Raw genomic sequence first — 24,214 nt, 5'->3', positions numbered from 1 at the left:
AGGGTCAGGCTACACTGACCTGCAGTGGACCACGATGGCCCCTGCATACTGAGGGTTACAGGCCTTCACCTTCTTGAGGAACTTGAGCATACCGATCGGGGTGAAAGGCACCCCAAAGTCTGGCCAGCTGGTGAAGTGGAACTGAGTGATGAGGCGCTGGGGTTTCCTGTTGGTCACATCGCCCACCTGTGAAGTGAGGAGATTCTGTGGTTGGCCCTGATGCCCAGGGATGGCAGCAGGGGAGGAAGGCTCAGAGTTGTGGCTACTGGTGACAAGGGGAGGTGCTGAGGGACTTCGTAAGTGTGGACAGAGAATACACAGGGCTGGCTTACAGATATGGACAGTGAAGCATAGAGGCCTCAGACATAAATGGCAGGGTTGGAGATGACCTGTAGGGCTCTTTACCTGTGGCAGGACCTCCCTTTCACAGCATCCCCGCCCATTGGCTGGCTGAGGTACTGAGCCTCCAGGTTGTCGAGGAGGCCCAGGGCAGGTACCACATCTCTGATGCCAGGCGTATTTGGAGTAGAAAAGGAGGCCTTGCCACCTCCTGATACTCCCTCTGTGGCCCTCGGTCATACCGCAGACTTTAAGCCCCACCTCAACAGGCACTTCTCCAAGTCCTGACCACACACTGCTCCCTTAGCTCTGACAAGAGAAGCTTCCTCAGCCTGGCTTCTGGTTTCAGAAGGCAAACAAACTACACACTCAGCAAGTCCTGACCGCTCTGAGACAGAGGGGCATGATCCAGGCTGTTCCTTCTAGTTCAGCGGTCAGCACATTAAATGAGACAGACAGGAGGTAGGAGACAGTACCTGCTGGATGCAGAACTTTCGTACTGTGTAGTCCACTAGAACAGTAACATCCTCTACAGACACACGGATATTCCCATAGGTCCAGCAGCCTTGGTCTGGCCAGTACTGGGCACACTTACACTGGAAAGAAACAGACATTCATCCTGATGACCTCACACCCTGCAAAGGGTCTGCAGGGAAGGGACCACAAAGTCCAGATTAAAGACTCAGGCAGCCTATGGTCTCTTCTCTCACCCTGGACTTAGTTAACCTGTTTGTTTTTCCTGAATTCCTCAGCACACTTTCACTATAACATAGTCCCAGCTCCATACCTCTCTATCTCTCCCTCCCCTATCTCTTCAGTTAGGGCAAATCTGAAGCTACTTATTTGCAGAAGTCTGTACTCCCACAGTGTTCCAAGTGATGCTACAGGGGTAAGCTGTCTGCACACCAGAAACCAGCATCGATGAAGAAATGGGTCAGCAGGCTGGAGTGAGGTAAACCGGCCAGGAGAGGCTCATGGCCTGCACTGTCACCTGCACCCCAAATAGCTTCCAAGAGCCAGAAGTCTGACTGGAGGAAGCTAATGCCCAAGTCTGGCACTATACCATCTAGGCACTGTGGGATGCTGACCAGCAACAAAGTTCTGGGGGGATTCTAAAATACAAATGAAATATTAAGTACATAGATATCACATATCTGAATGTACTGGGTTAGATGCTGTCAATGCAGAGTTTAGGGGAAATGCCCCAGCATGATGAACAAGGTGACTCAGGCCCATCCTTGAGAAAGACCAGCCCTAACAAATCCCACAGGGGTTTCCTCAGGCCCCAGGACTGTGCTGGCTGAGAACCAGTGATGAGCCGGCCAGGGTAGGCATGGCCTTGGCAAGCCACCAGATGAGAAGCAATAGTCAGAAGGCTGCCTTTGGGGTCATGGTGAAGCCCAGATTCCTTTGCACCCTATGGCGTTCTCTGCTGACTATAGGATACATCCCAAAGGCTTCAGGAGGTAGGACAGGAAGCCATGGACTGAAGGACTAGTGGAGCCAGGGGAGAGAAATCCTTCAGCGGCTCTGCTTTAACTAGTAGCCCAAGTCTGTCTTCAGGTTGCTTTGGACCAGCATGAACTGTCTGGTGATCAGACACAAGGAATGAGAGAGTCCCACACAAATCCCCAATGTTTTCCTGAGGCTTCCGGCCTGAGGAAAAACCAGTGGACACATTGGCCTGTGCCCGTCAGGATGACCTACCGGTACAGCAGTCACAAAAAGTATCCACAGGGCACCCCCTCTTTTCCTATGGAATTTCTCCACCCACCTCTTTCCTCTCCTTCAGGTTGGTCACCATGACAATGGTAGCTGTGTTTTGTTCCCAGATCATCCTCCAGAAATCATTCACTGTTTCTTCTTTTGGTCCTAAAGTAACCAAAAGCAAAGACAAAAAGCATGATCAAAGTGAAGGACACCAGGGAAGTGGGAACATGCACCCTGCATTTCTGTAAGCACAGAAATCCGCCTATTCACTCATTCATGAATGGTGCCTACTGCCTGTTCTCCACGTAGCCACCATCCATGTGCCAGGCTGGGGTCGGGAGGCTGTCAAAGTATAAACAGAGCAAAGTGTCTCCCAAGGACATTATTGCTGGGACCAGGAATCATGCCTATTCACTGAATAGCTATGTTATGGGCCACATGGCAAGCAAAGTGTTTCTCTTTCTCTATTTATTTTTATTGGAAACACAGATTTACAGAGAGAAGAGACAGACAGAAATATCTTCCATCCGTTTGTTCATTCCTCAAATGGCTACAATGGCTGGAGCTGAACCAATCCTAAGCCTGGAGCCAGGAGCCAAGGATTTGGGCCATCCTTTGCTACTTCTGCATACCATAAGTAGAGTTGGTTCAGAAGTAGAGTAGCCAGGCCTGGTGTGATAGCTCAATAGTTAAATCCTTACCTTGCAAGTTCCGGGAGCCCATCTGGGTGCCGGTCTGTGTCCTGGATGCTTCACTTCCCTTCTAGCTCCCTGCTTGTGGCCTGGGAAAGCAGTCGAGGATGCTCCAAAGCCTTAGGACTCTGTACCCATGTGCGAGATCTGAAAGAAGCTCCTGGCTTAGCTTAGTTCTGGCTGTTGCGACCATTTGGGGAATGAACCAGCAGATACAAGATATATTTCTCTGTTAATCTTACCTGACTTTCTAATAAAAATAAATAAAATCCAAACAGAGTCCGGTCTGAAGAGGAGACTAAGAAGGCACAGGTAGGCAGTCAGGAGAACTGACAGTGCTGGGGCCATAAAAGACAGAGGCAGAGTTCCAAGCAAGAAGTCATCAACCAATGTGGGGAGAAAGTAAACTATTTTTAAGAGGCAGAATGAGGAATGAAAGTCAGAAAAATAAAATCTAGAAAATAAGAAAATCAAGAGAACTGAATGTCAGGAAAAAATTGGAGCAGAGCTTCAGGCCATGAGGTGGCGTGGGCAGGTTCAAGAGGATGGGACAGAGTGACAAGGCCTCTCAGGAAGTAACACAGTTTAGTGCTATCAACAAAGCAAACAAAAAGATGCCACATGTGACTGATGGTGCCACGGCCATCACTGAGTAGGTGGTGTCACAGTTTGGCCTTGAGGGACAGACAACGACATGGTGAGGGAAAGATGGGCCTCCTGATATGACAGCCAGGTTCCTATGGGAGACCACCAGGGCAAGAAGGATCTGAGGCTCTCCCTGGTTGTCCTTTTTTTAAATTAAAATGGTTATTTTAATTTGAAAGGTATTTCATATAGAAAGAGAAACAGAGAGAAACAGAAAGAGAACCATGTGGTTGCTCACTCTCCAATGGCCAGAGCTGAGCTGAGCTGATCTGAAGCTGGGATCAAGGGCTTGAGTCACCTTTTACTGCTTTCCCAGGCCATAAGCAGGACTCAAACTAGTGTCTGTATCAGATGCTGGCGCTAACAGGTGGAGGATTAGCCTGGTATACCACCATGTGGATCCCCTGCCTGCCCCATTTACCTCTGTCTGCATTTATGCAGTAGCTTCTAGTAACAGTGGCTACTGAGACTTAAAGTATGACCAGCACAATAAGCTGAATTTTAAATTTCATTTACATTTATTTTAAATAGCCAAATGTGGCTACTGGTTATGGTAACAAGTATAGCCACTTCCCCAAATTGTGGTAATATATTAATTTGGTGTAAACTTTCCCCTACCAATTAAAGACTCTTAAATGGCAGAGACCATCTCTTGTTCAGACCAGCATCTGCCACGTAAGATACAGTTCATAGACTTCCACAGATACTCATTGAATAGTTGTATAAGTTTCGGTGGAAATCAATTACTTCTTCTGCTTCCTCCTTTTTAAAAAGATTTATTTATTTATTTATTTTATTAAAAAGGCAGATCTACAGAGAGAAGGAGAGACAGAGAAAGATCTTCTATCTGCTGGTTCACTCCCAGCAATGGTCAGAGCTGAGGCAATCCAAAGTCAGGAGCCAGAAGCCTCCTTCGGGTCTCATGAGGGTTCAGGGTCCCAAGGCTTTGGGCCATCCTGCACTGCTTTCCTGGGCCATAAGCAGGGAGCTGGATGGGAAGTGGAGCAGCTGGGACATAAACTGGTGCCTGAAGGGGGAGGATTAGCCAATCGAGCCATCACACCAAGCCCCATCAATTACTTCTTTTTTTTTTTTTAAAGATTTATTTTATTTTATTTTATTACAAAGTCAGATATACAGAGAGGAAGATCTTCCGTCCGATGATTCACTCCCCAAGTGAGCCGCAACGGCCGGTGCGTGCAGATCCGAAGCCGGGAACCTGGAACCTCTTCCGGGTCTCCCACACGGGTGCAGGGTCCCAATGCATTGGGCCATCCTCACTGCTTTCCCAGGCCACAAGCAGGGAGCTGGATGGGAAGTGGAGCTGCCGGGATTAGAACCGGCGCCCATATGGGATCCCGGGGTGTTCAAAGCGAGGACTTTTTAGCCGCTAGGCTACGCCGCCGGGCCCCCATCAATTACTTCTTAAAACTGCACACATTAGCTATTTTTTCTGGGATTTCAAAAGAGCAGTGACTTGTTAGTATGGCAGACTGTGGAAACATATACAGAACAAGTCCAGGACCATGACACTGGGCCCCTGCTCTGTCCCTGTCCCTAGACTAATCTGCAAGTCACAGTGGAGCTCAGGCCTTAGAACTGGAGCAGGAAAGCCAGGTTGGCCCCCAGGAGGTGGCGGATCCTCTCTGAAGACTGATTTCAGTTCTGCTCAGAGGATCTCAATAGGCCAGTGGGGTAGGTGTGTGTGGGGGGGTGAGTGTGTGTATGCAGCTTTCTTTCAGCCTTTTTGTTTTAATATATAAATACACGTGGATATCTTTTATAGTCATTGTAAGGTGGATTACATGTCTTTCAGGGTCTCATTAGGCCATTGTGTGTGTGCAGCTCTCTTTCAGCCATTTTTTTAATATATATAAATACACATAGACATCTTCTATGGTCACTGTAAGGTGGATTATGTTTCCTTCAGGTGGTAGTAAGTACAGAAAAGTTACTGCATTCTGATTAATTTAGTTAACATTTAGAAAGACAACAGCAACAACCAACCCAGGCCCACCTTGTGATCATGGTTAAGCCCAAGAATAAGAAGCCATCTTTACCTTGTGCAGCTATGAATTTGTTCTTTTCTTGGTAGCCCTGGGGTGGAGGGAATAAGGGAAAAAAAGAAAAGTTAAAACAAAAAATGGATAGGAACTAAAGTTTCCAGTGTGAATTGCAAATCAGTTAACAAAGTCTCCCTTGTGAACTGGTCCAAGCAATCAACAAGAATTTCCATTCTAGAAATTCCTGGGGGATTAGCTTTGTACTCAAAAATCAAAGATCACAAAACTCCCATGTTCTAGCTGGCCTTCTCAAAAATGAAGCGTCTTAGGCTAGAACATGCTTCTAACACGCATCAGCAGCTGATGATGCAGGCTTTGGTGTGAAGGGGTAAGAACCTGCCAAGAAAGCATCCATGTGCTGTCCCAGGGAAGCAGCAGGGCCTCCCTGGGAAGCACACTCGGGTTATTTTCTTAGTTGTTGAGGTACAAAAACTTTCTAGGAACAGCTGGGAAGACAGTGCAACAGCTCCTGTACTTGACAACAAACTTCTCCATTATAGGTGCTAGGACCTTCTGAAAAATGGGTAGCTTATAGTTAACCTTCCTTTTCTTTTCAATCTTTTCTTTTCTAGTTGCACTTATTAAAAAAATATTTATTTGTTTATTTAGATTGAATGACAGAGAGAGAGAGAGAGAGAGAGAGAGAGAGAGAGAGAGAGAGAGAGAGAAACTGCTAGTTCACTCCTGAAATGACCCCAATGACTGGAGCTAGTATGGTTTGAAGCCTGGAGCCAGTAGCTTTTTCCAGGTCTCTCATGTGGGTGGCAGGAGCCCAAGCATTTGGGCCATGCTCCACTGCTTTCCCAGGCTATTAGCAGGGAGCTGGATGGAAGTGGAGCAGCTGCGACTCAAACCAATACCCATATGGGAAGCTGACACACAAGTGGAAGTTTAATGTGCTGCTAGTTGTGTATATTTTCAACTTCACTTGTCTAAATGTAGTGTCCACCTGAGAAGTCCTACGGAAGTGAACAATCATTTGATTTAAGGCCCATAAATTCCCTCTGCCCCTCTCAGGCAGCGTCACTGATGGGATACAGTCACACCACAGCAATGATGAGAAACACAGGTCTGCAAGGCAGCGGCTGTGACAAAGGAATGGGTCCAACTCTGAGAAACCATTTCCTATTCCAGTCCAATCAAAGGCAGCAAAGTTTAAAGTCAGCAAGAGGAAAACATGCTAAAACTTCCATTGAAAAAATAATTTTTTAAGTTGCAGCAAATGCTAGTTAAGAGAGAAACTGGGGGGCTTGGCAGCGTGGCCTAGTGGCTAAGGTCCTCGCCTTGATCCCATATGGCTGCTGGTTCTAATCCCGGCAGCTCCACTTCCTCTCTATCTCTCCTCCTCTCAGTATATCTGACTTTGTAATAAAAATAAAATAAATCTTTAAAAAAAAAAAAAAAAAAGAGAGAGAAACTGGGACTTCTTTAACTCAGGATGTCCAATGCTGCTTATGGTAATAAAGCTGTCATGAAAGCTACGGCACTCTGAAGAGCACATTAAGCACATGTTGTTTTCCTGCTCCATGAGAAGTCACTACTAAATTATTACAGGACCACATGGACCCCAAGCAGCATCGAAGTCCCATGGGGAAGTCAGCACCAAAGTGCTCTTGCATCCTCTCCATTAGGAGGGACTGTACACCCCCACAGAAGTGGCATACTGCTGTGAACTAACTTCAGTCATTCTTCCCCTTTCTTCCTTCCTTGCCATTAGAACCACACGTAAGTTTGGACATTAACCTTCTACAGGCTTAGAAAATAACCACTCCCCGATCTCAGATAGGCACACCATGAGTGTCACTATCCTAACCAGTGACTATAGAGGAGATGTAAGCATGTGATCCAATCCTGGCCTGATGGACGGTGGACTGGTACAAAGGCATTTAGCTCCTTCCCAATGAATTAAAAAGCACAGACACAAATGCTCCTCTTGCGTGCTGGGGCTGTTGTTGCTTATTTTTGCTATTGAGGGCTAGGCCTGCTATTGTTCACTGGTATCTGAATAAGCTCAATAAAGGACTCACTGATTATTACAGAACAATACACTATTAGATTCAGATTTCTGCATGGGAAAGCTTTGGGAATGAAGGCCAGGTAGACAAATGCATTGGAAACACCTTTAAAAAGTCAAATCCCTCAGGATAAGCTTGAGAATGATAAACATCCGTCCTAAAGCGCAGCTGAGAAGGTGTCAACAGACAGCAGCCCTTGGTCACAGAAGGAATGAGGGAGGCCTGAGCCCCTTACGTTGATGAATGAAGCGTTGATGTAATCGGAGTCCGGAACCCCTTCCACTGGTGTCAGATGGACTCTAGAATGGTCATCTAGGAAAAAAAATTATCATCAATAAATTACAGTGCTGTTTCACAGTGAAACATGTGTGTAGTCTAATGAATACTATTTACCAGAAAAAAAAATCAGGAAACACATCAAATATCATTAAGGTACTAGTTAAATATCCACAATATGGATGACTAACAGTTGATAAAAAGGAAAATTACCCCAAGTGCTTTTTTTTTTTTTAAATTTGAAAGGCACATTGACAGAAAGAGATCATCTACTAGTTCCTTAAATGCCTGCAACAGCCAGAGCTGGGCCAGGCTGGAGCCAGGAACTCCATCTGGATCTCAATGTGGGTGGCAGGAATACAAGTACTTGGGCCATGCTCTGCTGTCTGCCAGCCACATGGGTGGGAAGTTGGACCGGAAACACAGAGTAGCGAGGCTGACTGGAACTCTGATATGAGATGCAGGCATCCTGAGGGGCTGAACCTCCTGCACCAACACCTGCCCTAGCAAGTGTTTCTTGACAGATGGACTGACAATATATGCCATAAAAAGAAATACCACAGTGAGGCATACAATATTTGAATATCTGTAACATGTATTTGAATATATGTAACATACAGTCATATCCACAGGTGTGTATACACACAAATCTAAGACATAAATATCTGTAAATGTCTGTTACTCCAACAAAATTTCAGGGGGAAGGAGAGTGGGCAGTGTAGTGGCATATCAGGTTAAGCTACCACTGACAATGCTGGTCTCCCATACGGGCACCAGTTGCAGTGCTGGCTGTTCTACTTTTGTTCCAGCTCCCTACTAATGCATCTGGAAAAGCAGTAGAAGATGGCCTAAGTCCTTGGGCCCTTGCACATGGGTGACCTGGGTGAAGCTCCTGGCTTCAGTCTGGCTGGTTAACCAGAGACTGGAAGATTTTTCTCTTTCTCTCTGGCTCTCCCTCTTTCTGTAACTCTCTCAAAGCAAATAAATCTTGAAAAAAACTTAGCAGGTGTATCTAACATTTGCTCCATTTGTTGATAAATTATACACAATACTACTATATCATGTATTCATAAATAATAGAATGGATTACAAATCAAATAGGGCAAGGCCAGGCCAGTAGTTAGGACGCCTGCTATAGCTTGTGCTTGGTTCCTGCCTCTGGCTCCTGACCTCAGCTTCACACCAATGCACATCCTGGAAGGCTGCAGTGATGGCTCAAGGAACTGGGTTCCTGCCACTCAGGGGAGACCTGGATATCTTTGCTGGCTGTTTGCTTTGCCCCGGCACAGCCTGGGCCATACTTGTTTCTCTCTGCCATTCATAAATAAATAAAATTAAGTTCAAACATCCTCCTCTCCCCACTGGATTTGCATCCCACTCTTGAGATTATGGTTTTTTTTTTTTCTGTTGCAAACAGAAAAGTTTATTTGTGAAGGGACCAGGTGAGCAGGGAAGGGAGAGGAAGGGGAAAGCACCTCCGAAGAGCCGGGAGGTGGGGTGCCTCTCGAAAGAGGAGGGAGAGAGAGACACCAAAGATTTGAGGAAGGGTCTTGGGATTTTAAGCCTTCCGTGACCCCTCCTTGTTGGGCGGGGATAGAAAAATGCTTTTTAGGTTCTAGATCAAATAGTCAACAGTGGCTAAAGCTGGGGAGCGGGTCACAGAGACCTGTGAGTTAGAATTTGTTTCAATGAGCATTACGTAAAACCATCACAATCGCCACCACCACGACCCTAACTCACTTTTTTTTTTTTGCAGAGAACTTTTATTTACGCAGTGACCAGGTGAGCGGGGGAAGGAAGAGGGAACAGCACCTCCCAGGAGAGAGCGGGGAGGTGGGGGGCCTCTCGAAAGAGGGAGGGGAAGGACAGCATTGACCCTAACCCACTTTTGCTAACCTGGTGAAGCTGCTCTCTCTGGCCCCTATAAACTTTGGAGGCCTGCCACAAAAATCCTGGGCTCACTTTGGGAATCATAAAGGCTCTCCAAGCCTCCAACCCTACTCTTGTTACCAACCCTCATGTGACTGAGAGCAAGACCCTTCCCATCCTCAGGAAATCTGGTTAGGTTTCTAGAAACCCTCCAAACACTCACAAGGCAAGATGTTTACATATCGGTTTTTTTCCTTGTTTTCTTCCTTGGAAGCAGCCTCACAGGTGGCCTGGATAGGACAAGCAGGGAGAGCCTGAAAGGGTAAGAGAAATTCAGGGTGTTATCAACTGGGACAAACACCAACCATGCAACCTCCTGCAGCCAGTTCTAGCCACAAAGAATCCTCAGGAGACAGAACGTCTTTCCTGCCACCGTAAACACAGGATGCTCAAGGCCAGTACATGTTTTGGGACCTGCTGCAATGGTGGGTCAGGGTGGATCACCTCTGTAAACAGGCCATTTGCTGTGGCCCTAATCACTGGGCAGAGAGGACACATCTCAGGCAGCACCTCCTAACAGGGTGCTGGAGGGCCAAATGCTCTAGGCTCTCACTGAAGCCCTACAAGGTCACAGCCCCTAACATCAGCATCACGAGGCAAGGAAGCAAGGACTGGCAGGTGAATGAGTGGGAAGGCATCCATAGGGGTGCAGCAGTTAGGAAGTGGCAGCTTGGGTAGGGCTACATTAAATTGATTATGGTTTTAGAGCAAATGTCAATCAGCTAGTACAGGGAGGTACATGGTTTGAAGTGAGAGGAATTTTAGTGAATCTGTTCAACTGTCAAATTCTCATAAACGGGTAAAGAGATTATCTTTGTTGTGGCACAGAATAAGCATTCAACAAATGAGCTTTATCAGTATGGGGAAGTAAGTTTTATTATTTGATCTGTTTTCCTATTTCATATATTCAAAATCAAGAAAGCAAAAAGGGGTGCAGTTACAAATTTTAATCTAGGCAAAAATTTTTTTTTAATATTCTGCTAAATGTTTATATTCTGCTTCATAGACTTAAGTACAAAGATTAGAAACTGCTATGGACATTCTTTAAAAAAAGATTTATTTATAAAAGAGGCAGAGTAACGGAGCAAGAAAGGAGAGGAGAAATATCTTCCATCTACTGGTATACTCCCTAAATGCATGCAACAGTCAGGGCTGGGCAGGGCTGAAGCCAGGTGCCAGCAGCTGCATCCTGTAGACATAACTTAATATTCAGTGATTTGGAAACATGTTTTATAAGCCTTAAAAATGTTTATATTTTTGGACCTAGTCATTTCACTACAGAGAATCTATTCTAAGGAAATCATTTACTTTGGGGCCAGTGTTATGGCAGAGCATGCTAAGCTGCTCTCAGTGACATCAGCATCTCACATGGGTGCTGGTTTATGTCTTGGCTGTTCTACCTTAAAAAAAATTATTTATTTGAAAGAGTTAAAGAGGGCAAAAGAGAGAAAGAGGGAGGGAAGTAGGGGGGAGGGAGGAAGAGAGAGAGAGAGAGAGAGATATCTTCCATCCACTGGTTCACTACCTAAACAACTCCACTGGAACTAGGCTAGTCCAAAGCAAGGAGCCAGAAACTTCTTCCAGGTCTTATACATGGATGAAGGGGCCCAAAGACTTGGACCTTCTTCTGCTCCTTCCAAGGCACATTAGCAGGGAGCCGGATCAGAAGTGGAGCAGCAGTTGCAGGCTACAGTTTGACCTGCCAAGCTGTAGTGTCGACCCCAGCTACCCAACTTCTAATCTAGCTCTCTGCTAATGGCCTGGGAAAAGCAGCTGAGGACAGCCCGTGTTTGGGCTCGGTGGGAGACCTAGGTGAAGCTACTGGCTTTAAAATTGGTCCAACACTGGCCTTTGTGGCCATCCGGGGAGTTAGCCGGTTGATGAAAGCTTCCTCTGTCTCTTCCTGTCTGTAATGCTGGCTTTTCAGAATTAAACAATCAATCTTTAAAAAAGAAATCATTTGCTTTATCATTGTTTAGAATGGTCCCAAACGGGGAGCCCCTTAGTACTGAGCACCAGGAGGGAAACAATTCACAATTACTTCTCATTCATCTTGTCAACAAATACCCACTTGTGTCTATGAGGCCCTCGGCTACAAAAGGGTGACCAAACATACACAGCTTTGCCCTCGTAGACAATACAAACATGTGGGTGAAGGACAGGCATTAGGCAAGCAAACAAACACAGAACTCCATACCAGGACAAATACAGTGGGAGAACAGACAGACTCTAGGGGACCACAGGAAGAGAAAGTGGGGGCCTCCCCAAGGGAGGGTGGCAGAGCTGGCAGAACGGCATCTGCAATGCCCCAGAGCAGGCAGGCTGCACCACAGGGGCAGTAAACACAGCCCCTGGAAGGAAGAGGGGGGAGATGAGCGGGGCAAGAGCAGCTCATGTATTTCCACACAGGTCCCTGAGTAAGGTTGGGGTATTAACGTGCATGAGGAAATCAGCAAAGGTTTATGATACAGTCCAGTTGACATGTTAGGGAATAACTGGTTGCTAGGGGGAGAGGGGCAAGAGCAGGCAGAGGGAGCCTGGGAAGGTGCTGGTACAGGATGCTCTTGAGCTCCACCCTGCAGCTGGGATGATCTGATTTGGAGACAAGATGAACAGAAGGTGGATCGAGCAGAGAAAAAGAATGAACGATGACTCCGGGAGTTCTGCTTAGATAATTAAGGGAAAAAAATTGTCAGCCCAAAGGGAATCATCTGGTCAGACTGAAGCAAGAGCTTTAAGAAATGAGACGGGGCTGGTGTTGTAGCACAGAGGGTTAAGCCACTATTTTAAAAATTATTATTAAAGACTTATCTGTTTTTCTTGGAAAGGCAGATTTACAGAGAGAAGGAGATACAGAGAAAGGTCTTCTGTCTGCTGATTTACTCCGCAAGTAGCCACAATGGCTGGAGCTGGATCAATCCGGAGCCAGGAACAAACCAAGAGCTTCTTTTGAGTCTACATGGGTGCAGGGTCCTAAGGCTTTGGCCCGTATTTGACTGCTTTCCCAGGCCACAAGCAGGGAGCTGGATGGGATGTGGAGCATCTGGGACACACACTGGCATCCATATAGGATCCTGGTGCATGCAAGGCAGGGATCTAGCCACTAGGCTATTGTGCCAGACCCAAGTCACTATTTGTGACATTGTCATTCCACATGGGCACTTGTTGCAGTCTCATCTACTTTCTTCCTGATCCAGTTTCCTGTTCAGAGGTCTGGGAAGACAGCAAGAAGGTGGCCTCCATATCTGGGTCCCTTCTGGTCATCTGATAGACCTGGACATTCAGAATTCCCATCTCCAGGCTTTAGCCTGGCCCAGACCTGGCCACTGTGGCCATCTGGAGAGTGAACCAGTGAATGGAAGATCTCTTCTTTTAAATAAATAAATCTAAAAATAATAGCAAATATTTTCCTGAGAATAATCAGGACTGTGGTAGAAGAAATTACTGTGAAAGACCGAAGGGCAAGAGGAATTGGGGCCTCAAAGCCCATGTGCTCCTTTTGAGTCTAAACCCTGAAGGTTCTTACGCTATTTCATCAGGAAGAAACCAACATAAGAGGAGAGAAAAGCATTTCCTGGGTTGCAATCCTGCACACAGAACAGAGACCATGCCTCAGACAAGCATGCACGGACGGCTTGCTGCCTCGGCCTTTGGCGTAGGCTAGCTGTTCACAGCTTTCCACCACACAGGGTCTTTTCAGCATCCTTACTCTCCTGGTCTTTGTGGAAAAACCGAACCAAACATAGGGCTCCATTGAGGGTGGGGAGAGGGTTAAAGCTCCTGAAAGGAATGGTAAGAAACAAAAGCCCCTGTTCAGCAAGAGGAAAGAAAGTGCTTGCCCTGGAGAACACCGAGCTGGCTGTACAAGTTCGACATAAGTATCAAGATGAACTGATGAATGATTGTGCTGTGACAGCTAACAGTTTTCTTCTGAGCATAAATTTGTGTGTGCTTCTTGCACTTATCTGCAAGAATCCCAGATATGGAACTCTCTAACCTTATCACATACAGCCGGATTTGTTTTCCAAGTATTTGTACCAACTTAACACTCCCGGCATCTGTTCTGAACCCTTATCAAGCATCTGCTAATTTAAGTACATTAAATGTAGTTTGAGTTTACATTTATTTGATTATACGTGTTAATGAGTAATAACAGTTATTGGTAGAAATGATTGCCACTTCTGTGAAGTATCTTGTCAAGTGTCTGCCTTGTTCTACTGGATTCTTTTCTCATTAATTTTTCAAAATAATTTTATCATTTTATTTTTCTATTAATTTATAAGAGCTGTTCCTATTCTCTAGATACTCACCTCGTGTCAGTTAACCCAATACAAAGATCTTTCAACAAGTCTGTAGCCTGTCCTGTCATTTTCTTTACGGTATCTATTTTCAGAAATCAAATTTACTAATCTTTCCTTTTTACCAACATTTTAAGTCTTAAGAAATCCTTTCCTGCTGGGAACACCTTCCTACATATTATGGTCTCTATGTTTTATCATTTTGTCTTTTAAATTTTGGTGTTTGTATATCAAATGAAAGTGATTTTTTGGGTTTAGTGTAAGTTTCCAAATTCATCTATTCCCTAGGGTTGCCCACGTGCCCCTCCCTGTTTATTGTAGAGGCCATCCTTATCCCCACCAAGAGGGCAACAATGGTCATTTGTATCTACGTGTGGATCTGCTTCTGGGCTATTTTATTCCGTTGGTCAACGTGTCTATCCCAGTGCCAATACAAAACTATCTTAATTACTAAAAATTTTAAAATTACTATTATCTGGTAAGGCAGGTCTCCTCACCTTGTTCTTCTTCTTCAGGAATGTCTTGGCTATTCTTGCATCTTTTCTCCTCCATATAAATTTTAGAATCAGCTTGTCAAGTTCCACAAAAAACCTGTTGGGATTTTTATTGGAATCGCATTGAATCTACTTATCAGTTTGGGGAGAACTGACATCTTTATAATACTGAGCCTTCTAATCCACTGAGCCTATCTCACCACTAATTTAAGCTACAGTTATTTAATGTCTTGAAACACTTTCATAATTTACTCTAAATATTTGCAAAATTCATATTAGCTAGTTTATATTGTTGGTGCTTTTGTAAACAGCATCTTTTGAAAAGAATTGTTAGATTTTCTATTTGTTTGTATATATAAATATGTCAATTTCTATGCTACTTTCTTCTTACATCCTTCTAAAATAACTTATCAGTCCTAATAACTTATTCGATGAGTTCACAAGTTTTTCTAATACTCTTCTGCAATGAAAACTTGCAACTTGACTCTTCCTTTGCAGTCTTCACACCTTCCATTTCTTTCCTCACCCATTTTTCCTGGGGACTCCAGGACAGCACTGAACCTTACTCTGACATCTGCATCCCTTCCAAATCCTCCCACTCAAGTCTCCATGTTGTTCCTGAACACTGTGCAGTGACAGAAAATTGATTATCTTCCAAAGTAGTTCCTGGAATAAATCTACTTGAAAGGACCTCACATCCAATTCATGAAATCTTTTGGATATCCCTAATATTCTGTAGTATAAGCCTAGTTGTTAGCTGGCACCTTCTCTGGCACTTGCCCTTGCCAATGTCATTCCTCGCAGTTCCCATAGCACAGTGGACTTCGATTCATTTATTCAGAGACAACTCTTCAACATAGAGGCTCTCCCTCCTAATTTAAGTCAGATGCTACCTCAGTGCTAACATCGGATGATACACATCCTGTTTCTGGATGTAAGCTGATAGCAGAGATGTGGAGTCCTCAGGAAGGAGGCCGTGGCTCACACACAGAGACTGACTGCTTTCTCTGGCTCCTCCTCTTTCCCTCTCACATATCCCTTTCTAAGCAAATTTTATTGTTATTTTTTTCTTTTTATAACTTGGACATGTTTTTGAGACCTCAGTAGGTGAATTTTCAAAGTATTTCTTTCAAACAAATCAGTGTTTCCTCCTAAGACAAATGTGAATTAAAAATTCTAGCTGTAACTCTAGGATGAAGGCCACTGCCTGTGCTAGGATTCACAGGAGTGCTGCACAGTCTCTCCTTTTGGCTTGCACAACTCTGAAAACAGTTGTCATGTTCTACATGCCTATTGTTCCTTCAGCTGTTCACTGCCACGGTCCCATTTCTTTGCAGAGCAACACCCCATTCAGTGATAAGGCCTTTTACAGCAACCTTACCAAAAGATTTCCGGCACGGTTCAAACCAGGGACAGCAGCTGCCTTATATTAGATGCTATACATCCACTAACACACAGCAAGGTCAATTAGCTTTATTTCCCATATTAAAAGCGACCTGTATTTAAAAAAATATCCAAAAAGGATGTCTGACATAAAAGAAAGCCAAATAACCCAGCAGAAAACGCCAGTCCCTCTATCCTCCACCCTTTTAGTAGGTGAGTCCCTGTTCACAGTTCCTGGCACTCTCAGACTTAAAAAAGATACATGAAAATACCTATACATTAGATATTCTTAAAAACAAAAATGGTATTCTAAGAGTAGGCATGTAACCAAGTGGGTAAGATGCCAGTTGGAATGCAGTGTCCCATGCTGGAGTACCTGGGCTTGAGCGCTGGCTCCTGGTGCCATGCCTCCTGCAGGGCAGTGGGAGATGGCTTGAGTATTTGAGTCCCTGCCACCCACATGGGAGACCTGAATTGAGTTCTTAGCTTCTAGCTTCAGCTGTTGTGTGTATCTGGGAGGTGGGCCAGAGGATGGGAGCTGTTGTTCTCTCAAGTAATTTTAAAGGGTTTATCCTATGTCTATTAAGCTGTGAAATGATTTCTCATATAATGATTCTACTATTTGGTAGATTCTTGGCTTTTAATATTCTTCATTATGATAAACCACAATGTAATGAGCACCTTTCTACAAATACATAGAGGTTATCCTGCAGACCCAGTCCTAGAAACATTAGGGTCACAAGCATTTAAATTTCAACAGCTAGTATTAAATCACCTTTCCAACACTATCAATTTAAGCTCCCTGAATTTGTGTACAATATTGCTATCCCCTCTTCTTTAGCCTACTTTTAATATCCATCTTTAAACATTCAAACTTGATAGCAACAAATCAATTGGTTTTAATCTTTACTCCCCTGAGCAGCTGATACAGCTGATCCTCTTTCCATGTACAGACCATGTGCGTCCCGTGAACTGCTGTGTTCTCTGCTATACTGTTTAAATTCCCACAGGTCAGCACAAACTCTGGATAATAATGCAAAATTCTCTACCTGTGACCCAACTCACCACTTTCAGAATCTATCAGCTTTCAACACTTTCCATTTTGATGTCTGAATTTTTTTTTTAAAGATTTATTTATTTTTCTTGGAAAGGCAGATTTACTGAGACAGAAAAGATCTTCCATCTACTGGTTCACTCCCCAAGTGGCTGCAAGGGCCAGAGCTGAGCTGATCCAAAGTCAGGAGTCAGGAGCTTCCTCCAGGTCTTTCATGTGAAAGAGGCTTTGGGTCATGCTCTACTGCTCTCCCAGACCACGAGCAAGGAGCTGAATGGCAAGTGGAGCAGTCGGCCATGAACTGGCACCAATCTGGGATGCTAGTACTTGTAGGTGGAAAATTAGCCAATTGAGCCAGTTGTCTGAATCTTAATTCCTGACCTGATGATGGTAAAAACACTATTCTATGAGAACAGACACCAAGTGGTGAGAATGGCATGCTGTGTGCCATTCTTGCCTTGCCAGAGCTGGCTGACCTAAGCATAGCCATACTTCCTCACCTGGGCCAGATTCCCCTTCCCAGGATTCTGAAAACTATTAAGAAGCAAGATCTTCCCCAGCAGCACTCCAGAGCCACCAAGATAAGACCTACTTTGCCTGAGGCTTGGTTGTAAGGCTCACGTTTTGATCTGCTGGCTCCCTCAGTGTTTTTCCAATCAATAGTTCTGTGTATTTTTTGCTTAATTTAGTGTAGCTGACTTCTCTTGTTTTAGAAACACCCCTTAAATTTATTTTGAGCTAACTGTAGTTGAGACCGTTGGGAGAAATATGAGTGATATGAACCTATTACTGGGTACAGACAGAAGGAAAGGGACCATCAACCAATTTCTAGGATTGGAAACAGCAAGGTGCTCATTGCTGTACAACTGCTACTTTAGTTCCTGCTTGCAATTACCTACGACCTATGCCAGTTGGCAGTAAAAGGGCAAAGGAGTCCAGGAGATGAGAAACGTTGAACCAAGCAGCAGGCTTGCTTCTGACAATATTTGGTAACAAAATAACAGTCCAGCTCCAACGTTCATCCCCAAGGGGCAGCCTAGACTTGGGGCCTTTGCCAAGCCTTATGTTAAGATTTCAGAATTTCACTGGCTGCTGAGTTTAAAGTCAATAGAATGTGCATCTTTCTCAGGTTGTTCATGTGAAAGGACTTTAAATGGGACAAATGAAATGATGCTGAAGTTTGGAGTGAATCTGGAGACAGCCCACTTTCAGAAATCTCTATTAGGCTCCACTGCATCTTGCTTTCATGAAGAAAACCATACTACAAAATTTGTGACCTTAGTGGTAGGAAAGGGGCACTAAAGGCCATTGTTGTCATTTCTGGTTGGGGATAATGTCATTAAAGTCCCCAGTAATGGAAATGGGAGCTGCCAGCTTGGCTCAGCTGAGGGCACACCTCCTAGGTAACTAAACTAGAGGTGACCTTATCATCCAGCTTCTAAGGATGGGCCATTTTATAGACCCCAAGTCACTCACAAAGTAAAGGGGGGAAGCAGGCACCTGTAAGAAAGAAAACAGCAATAGCACACCAACATACACTATGAACTTCTTCCACATCGTCCCCTAATTCCCTAAGAATCTGAAGGCTTCTGCCAACGTAACTACTAATTGGGTAAAGGGAAAGGCATCTTGGGGTCTACTGGGTTCTGGACTTGAGCTAACTAATTCCTGGGAACCTAGAAGCCCTTAGGACATGCTGGTGAGAATGGAACTCCTGCAAGCCAGGCAAAGGAAGGAGTTTTGGCTTCAACTGGCCTCACTTTAGGATCTGCCAAACAGCAGAATACTCACATGCATCCCACTGGGTAGGGATTGTCACAGAAAGAGCAAAGGCAAGCTCCTGGAGCAGTGATCTCTTTCCACCAAAAGGCTAAGTCCCAAGATGCAGGGCAGAAGCAGAGACAGTCCATTCACATCTTTGTATTTAGTGATGCTATGGAATGTACGCTGACCACTAGCATTAGCCACTGATGTTGTAAATGTATATCCTCTTTAAGGTGGGCAGTTTCTCTCTGACGGCAGGGACAGTCTTGGTGATAAATCATTTTGACCTCTCTGTGCTGGGTGATCTCAATCATCAGGATTTTTTTCTGTTTCAGAGGACATCACCGTGACAACTACATTAGCAACATTAAGTTGACAGAACTCAAAGAGCAAGAAGTTATTATCTTGGAACGTACATGCTAGACATAAAAATATAGTGGCCTGTTACTCAGCAACATTTTCTGAAGGTCAAAAGTCTATAGCACATCAGAATAGCTCCTGCAATGCATGTCTCCCTCCTGCTAAGAAGGAAGAGTAATACCCGTGGGACCACTTTAAATTACTGGATGATCTGAACAGAGAAGTTTCTCTAGCTGTATGCAGGCCATGCAGAAACTGGCTCTGATAGATTCTATGGGACTCTAAGATGTCTGTGGTAAGGCTGAACAGGAGAACCACAGTGAATAGCCCAGACCATGAACCTATCAGCAGGACTAAACAGCTAGCTTCGTATTGGGCTGTAAAGTGAGTAAGCCTGATCAGAGATACTAGGTGCCCAGTCCAAATGACTTCAACTAGGCATCAAGAGAATCAGAAGACATATATCTGGATACGCCCAGCAGGGTCCCGGCATCAGCTGAAAGTAGGGCACCTGCCACAAAACTCACTCCTTTGACAGTCACTTTTGATTTTCCTGTTGACATCAACAATGAACTGGAGAAAAGTCCGGCTGGGTGCACAAATGGTTCTATGAAGCATGCTGGCCCTGCTCAGCAGGCTGTTGTGGGGTTAACTTACTGAACTAACAACTCTAAATAGGTTTAAGAGAAAATCCTCCCAGTAAACTGCACTTCAACCAAGTTGCTACACTATCTGCCTCACGAGAGATCAGGATCTAAACTGGTTCTGGGCAGTGGACACAAGGAACAAGAAGCAGGAAATACTTACGCTTCTTAGATAGCAGGTATTGCTAAGGACCCAGGATGTGTGGGTCAGTCCTTTCTCTCATACCCCCGTGCGGGCTCAGTGAACCCATGAACACCAAGTCTGTGGTAGCAAAGCAAATGTCTTTCCCTACAATACAGAAGTTTGTCTATGACATCTTTAAGAACACTACCACCACCCAGGGATTTACTGCAATACCTGATCATGGGATTTTGAGGAATATCCTCTCCAAAGAAAGAACTCACTCCACAGAAAAAGTAGCATGGCAATGCTTATGACTGGCTTAAGATGGAGCAGGATGTAAGAAGTCTCTGGAAATACTGGGAAAATTTTCCTCAGTGATAAAAGGAAGAAAGTCAATCCCTTCTTCCCTGGACCTTGTTATTTCTGTATGTGATGTCTAGATGTGGGGTAACCATTTTGGCTTCTTGAGGACAGTCACCTCAGGAGGCACAGCTAATACATGGCTCAGTATGAAGATGTGAAGGAAACAGCTGAGCAATACCTGAGTGATGACTCAGTCAATTCTAGAACTATGTCTTTAAGTTCAATATGTCTTTAAATTCATTTCCCTCTTTGATATCACTGCCATTTTACGGCACTTTACTAGTATTTGTTATAAAGATTTATTTACTTCTCTGTATATCTGAAAGGCAGAGCAACAGAAAGTGAGCGAGTGAGACTGACCTTCCACTTGCTAGTTCACCATCCAAATGACTGAAACAGCTAGAGCTGGGCCAGGTGGAAGCCAGGAACCAACAATTTTATTTACGACTCTCATGTCGATGGCAGGGACCCGAGTACCTGGGCCATCACCTGTTGCCTCCCAGTTGCGGTAATACGAAGCTAGTTTGAAGGCATTGATAGCACTTGCTCTTTGGTACCCTGATATGGGATGTGAATGCCCCAAGTGACTGCTTAACCCACTGTGGCACAATGCAGCCCCTGTGTGCCTGTTGCAGCACTTTGGGCCTACCAGCGGTTACAGTCTCCAACTGTATTCTTTGCAATGGTTTGCCCCAAGAGCTATTCCTCTTACAGCAACTATACTTATCTTTTCAAAATATATACCAGATTGATCCATGGCTTTTCACCCTTACTACCCTAAGTCTCTACCCTTCAACCACATTCTGCACTTCCGTAACTTTCTGAATGTGTCCTTCTCTTAATCACCCTTATTCCTGATAATTTGTACTTGCTGTTTTCCAAACCCTGGAATGTTCCTTACCCCATTTCCCATGATTAGGTCTCAGAACAGTTCTTTTGCAAGAAAGCTCTTTTGACCTGGGATTACCAATTGATGGTTGATGAATACGTTCTACTTCCTTGAGAGAGCTATATAAAAAACAAAACAAAACAAAACAACATAACCCAGTGAATTTCAGGGTAGGTGTTGGCCTAGCAGTTAAGATGCTGGCCAGGGGACCAGCATGATAGCCTAGTAGTTCAAGTCCTTGCCTTGCACGCACCAGGATCCCACATCGGTACTGAGATCCCATGTGGGTGCTGGTTTTAATCCCGGCAGCCCCACTTCCCATCTAGCTCCCTGCTTGTGGCCTGGGAAAGCAGTTGAGGACAGCCCAAAGCCTTGGGACATTGCACCTGCATGGGAGACCCTGAAGAAACCCTTGACTCCTGGCTTCGGATTGACTCAGCTCTGGCTGTTGTGGCCACTTGGGGAGCGAATAATTGGATGAAGATCTTCCTCTCTGTCTCTCCTTCTCTGTATATACGACTTTCCAATAAAAATATGTAAATCTTAAAAAAAAATGCTGCTGGTCAGGACACCTGTGTTTCATATGGAAGTACCTGGATTCCATGCCTGGTTCTGCTTCCTGATTCCAGCTTTTTGCCAGCGCAGGCCCTGGGAAGCAGTGCTGACAGCTCCTGAGTAGCTGGGTTGCTGCCACTCATGTGGGAGATCTGGACTGATTTCCTGGCTTGCGGTTTTGGCCTTGGCCCAGCTTTAGCTACTGTAAGCATTTGGGAAATAAACCAGTGATATATGTGTGCTGTCTCTTAAAGAAATACATTATAAATACATATATGTGAATCTCAATATCCAAGCTGAGGCCTGTGCTCTGAAACAGGCTGATCTTTCACACTGACCCACCCTGACAGCCCACTCTACAGATGCTAAGGGTCACCTGCTCAATAGTCCTTCGTGTTCTCTACTGCTATTCAAGCTGTTATTTGTGCTCTTGTTTGTGAGGATTCCCTGCTGGACATCGACTTTGCTGAGTAGGGGCTGGACTGGCTTTGGTTTCCCTAGAATATTACATGGCATATAATAGATGCTGGATTAAGTATTCATTCAACAAATGAGCAGTAGATGTGAAAAGCAGATGAATGGATGGAAAGGTAGAGGAGGGAAGTGAAGCAAAATTTTTTTTTCTGTTGTAATCCAACAGAAAGGAAATGAGATGAACTTCTTAAAAAATTCTCACCTCTCAATCATCAGAAACCTGTTTGTGACCCCGTAACTCCGAAGGCCTGACCTTAGGTCTGCCTTCCTCCCTGCTGATACACCAGCTTTGTCAGAGAACTCACGTTAAATTCCTCCCTGAAGAGCTTATTGTCATCAGCCATTCTCCGGTTGATCTCCTCTTCCAGCTTGTCCACAGGCAGGGGTGGGTACTTCCTGTTGGTGCTTGGGGATCGGGCCAGAAGTGGCACACTCTGGGGCTCTACAGTGGACAAGGGGGATGGTCAGTTAGCTGTTTCTGGGGACTAAGTCAACTACTGGATCAAGCTTCTAAGGTTTTCTTAAAAACTTTTTTCTTTATAAATTTCTTCCTTCAGCAGTTTAATTCTTTTAAAAGATGGGGTGATCCTTAAATTATTGGTTTTATTCCATGAAAGTTCCCCATGCCTTACCTACATCCTCAGTGCGGCCGTTGGATAAGCGGAAAGAATTGGAATGGCTCCCAGCTTGCTTGTATTTCTTAAACCTAATGAGAAATTGTTCATAGTGAACTCAACATAGAGGCAACAGAGCCCGACTCTTTTTTTATTCATTTGAGTCAATGAGTCTTTCTGCACAGCACATCCTGTGGAAGCTGCCACTGCAGGATGCTCCCGCTGGTTCTCCGTGTACTAGAGTCTAACCCAGGCCATGGCAGCAAGACACCCCAGCTTGCATGGCTCCTCTGTGCAGCTCCAATTGCAGAATTTACTAGAGGGTGCAGCCATATGAGGAAGTAGCACAGTCGGGAGGATACTGGAAGCTGTTTATCAGATAAGCAAAAATCCTAGTATTTCCCCAGTGCAGACTGGGAGCTCCAAGGAGAAGCCCAGAGCTTCAGAATGGGGTGGGGGTGGAACCCAGATCTGGCTGGGCTATAAGTCTCTTGCAGAAATCTGGAGACATACCTCAAACTGGAGGGGGTGCACGAAGGGACTGTTTATCCCTGCAGTACAGAGCAGAAGCAGCAAGTGAAGCTGTTAAGCTAGCCGTGTTATTCAAGCAGAGAGCAAATACGCTGCCCTCTTCTTTCCACAGCTTTCCTTTTTGCTTCTACTCACTGTTCAGGTGCTAATATCGAAAGGACCCTGGAAGATTTAACTCACAGGGTTCAACAGCACATTCCAGGGACAGGTGTTCCAAACAGAACTGGGGACAAAACGCCAACCAGAAATAAAGCAAGCATTTGTTGAGCCTACTTTTTATTTTACTGCAGTCCTTTTAGGGGCTGCTTCAACATGGTTAGAGTTCAAGCTCCAGAAACTCCAGTCACAGACCGTGGCTTGTCTCCCAATCTCTAGACTACCATTCTGGGTTAGGCTGTACTAATGGAAGCAAACTGGAGGGATTAGGGCTAAAGAAAGACTTACCTAGTGCTTTTCAATCAGTACTAAGTAGAATTTTAATCTTGGTACTATAATGAGTCATTTCCCTTTACCTTACTCATTGTTTTTATCCCTGCAGTACACAGCGAAGGACTTACTCTGTGTGGGCTTACTGAGACCTTGGGTGTACCAAGACCGAGGCTAAGAGAATGCAGAAGCAGCAGTATGCTTACCTTAGCATGTACAGGACTATGATAATAAACACGATCACTAGTAGAGAGGATAGGGCCACCATCACGGCAATAATTGGCGTCTCATCTGAAATCGAGATAACAGAATACGACATTTCCACATTGTACACCAGAGGGCTCATGCTAGCCACTCAGCAAAACAGTTGATGAGGAAGAAGAGCTCATTCAATACTTCTGTTGATGGCAGCATGTGGGGACACACAGAGAAATGGGAGAGTGTACACATCCCACAGCCACCCAGGCTATTGGGATGCAGTGGGAGATACATGGAGCTTAGGGTGGTATGTTTACCTCCTCCAGACACACCAGACATCCATCTACTCGTCCCCCTGCATTAGGAAAAAAGCT

General features: G+C 44.9%; 1 protein-coding gene across 3 annotated transcripts in view; it reads right to left on the bottom strand.

Moving 5' to 3' along the window:
• Positions 1 to 24,214, bottom strand: part of PTPRA (protein tyrosine phosphatase receptor type A) — a 106,946-nt gene that overhangs the window by 7,550 nt on the left and 75,182 nt on the right. For 2 of the 3 annotated variants that reach the window (XM_058679882.1, XM_058679883.1), the window contains 9 exons: positions 23,849 to 23,933; positions 22,704 to 22,777; positions 22,377 to 22,513; positions 9,833 to 9,923; positions 7,700 to 7,776; positions 5,447 to 5,483; positions 2,114 to 2,211; positions 816 to 935; positions 20 to 186 (listed from right to left, as the gene is read on the bottom strand). In XM_058679882.1, coding sequence (XP_058535865.1) covers positions 20 to 186; positions 816 to 935; positions 2,114 to 2,211; positions 5,447 to 5,483; positions 7,700 to 7,776; positions 9,833 to 9,923; positions 22,377 to 22,513; positions 22,704 to 22,777; positions 23,849 to 23,933 — 886 coding nt within the window. Of the gene's footprint in view, positions 1 to 19; positions 187 to 815; positions 936 to 2,113; positions 2,212 to 5,446; positions 5,484 to 7,699; positions 7,777 to 9,832; positions 9,924 to 14,464; positions 14,559 to 22,376; positions 22,514 to 22,703; positions 22,778 to 23,848; positions 23,934 to 24,214 lie in introns of those variants that run through there. The other variant, XM_058679884.1, reaches the window with a different exon arrangement.

Source organism: Ochotona princeps, chromosome 22 (genome assembly GCF_030435755.1).
Source record: "Ochotona princeps isolate mOchPri1 chromosome 22, mOchPri1.hap1, whole genome shotgun sequence".
NCBI classification, from domain to species: Eukaryota; Metazoa; Chordata; class Mammalia; order Lagomorpha; family Ochotonidae; genus Ochotona; species Ochotona princeps.
This window is presented reverse-complemented; position numbering and strand designations above follow the sequence as displayed.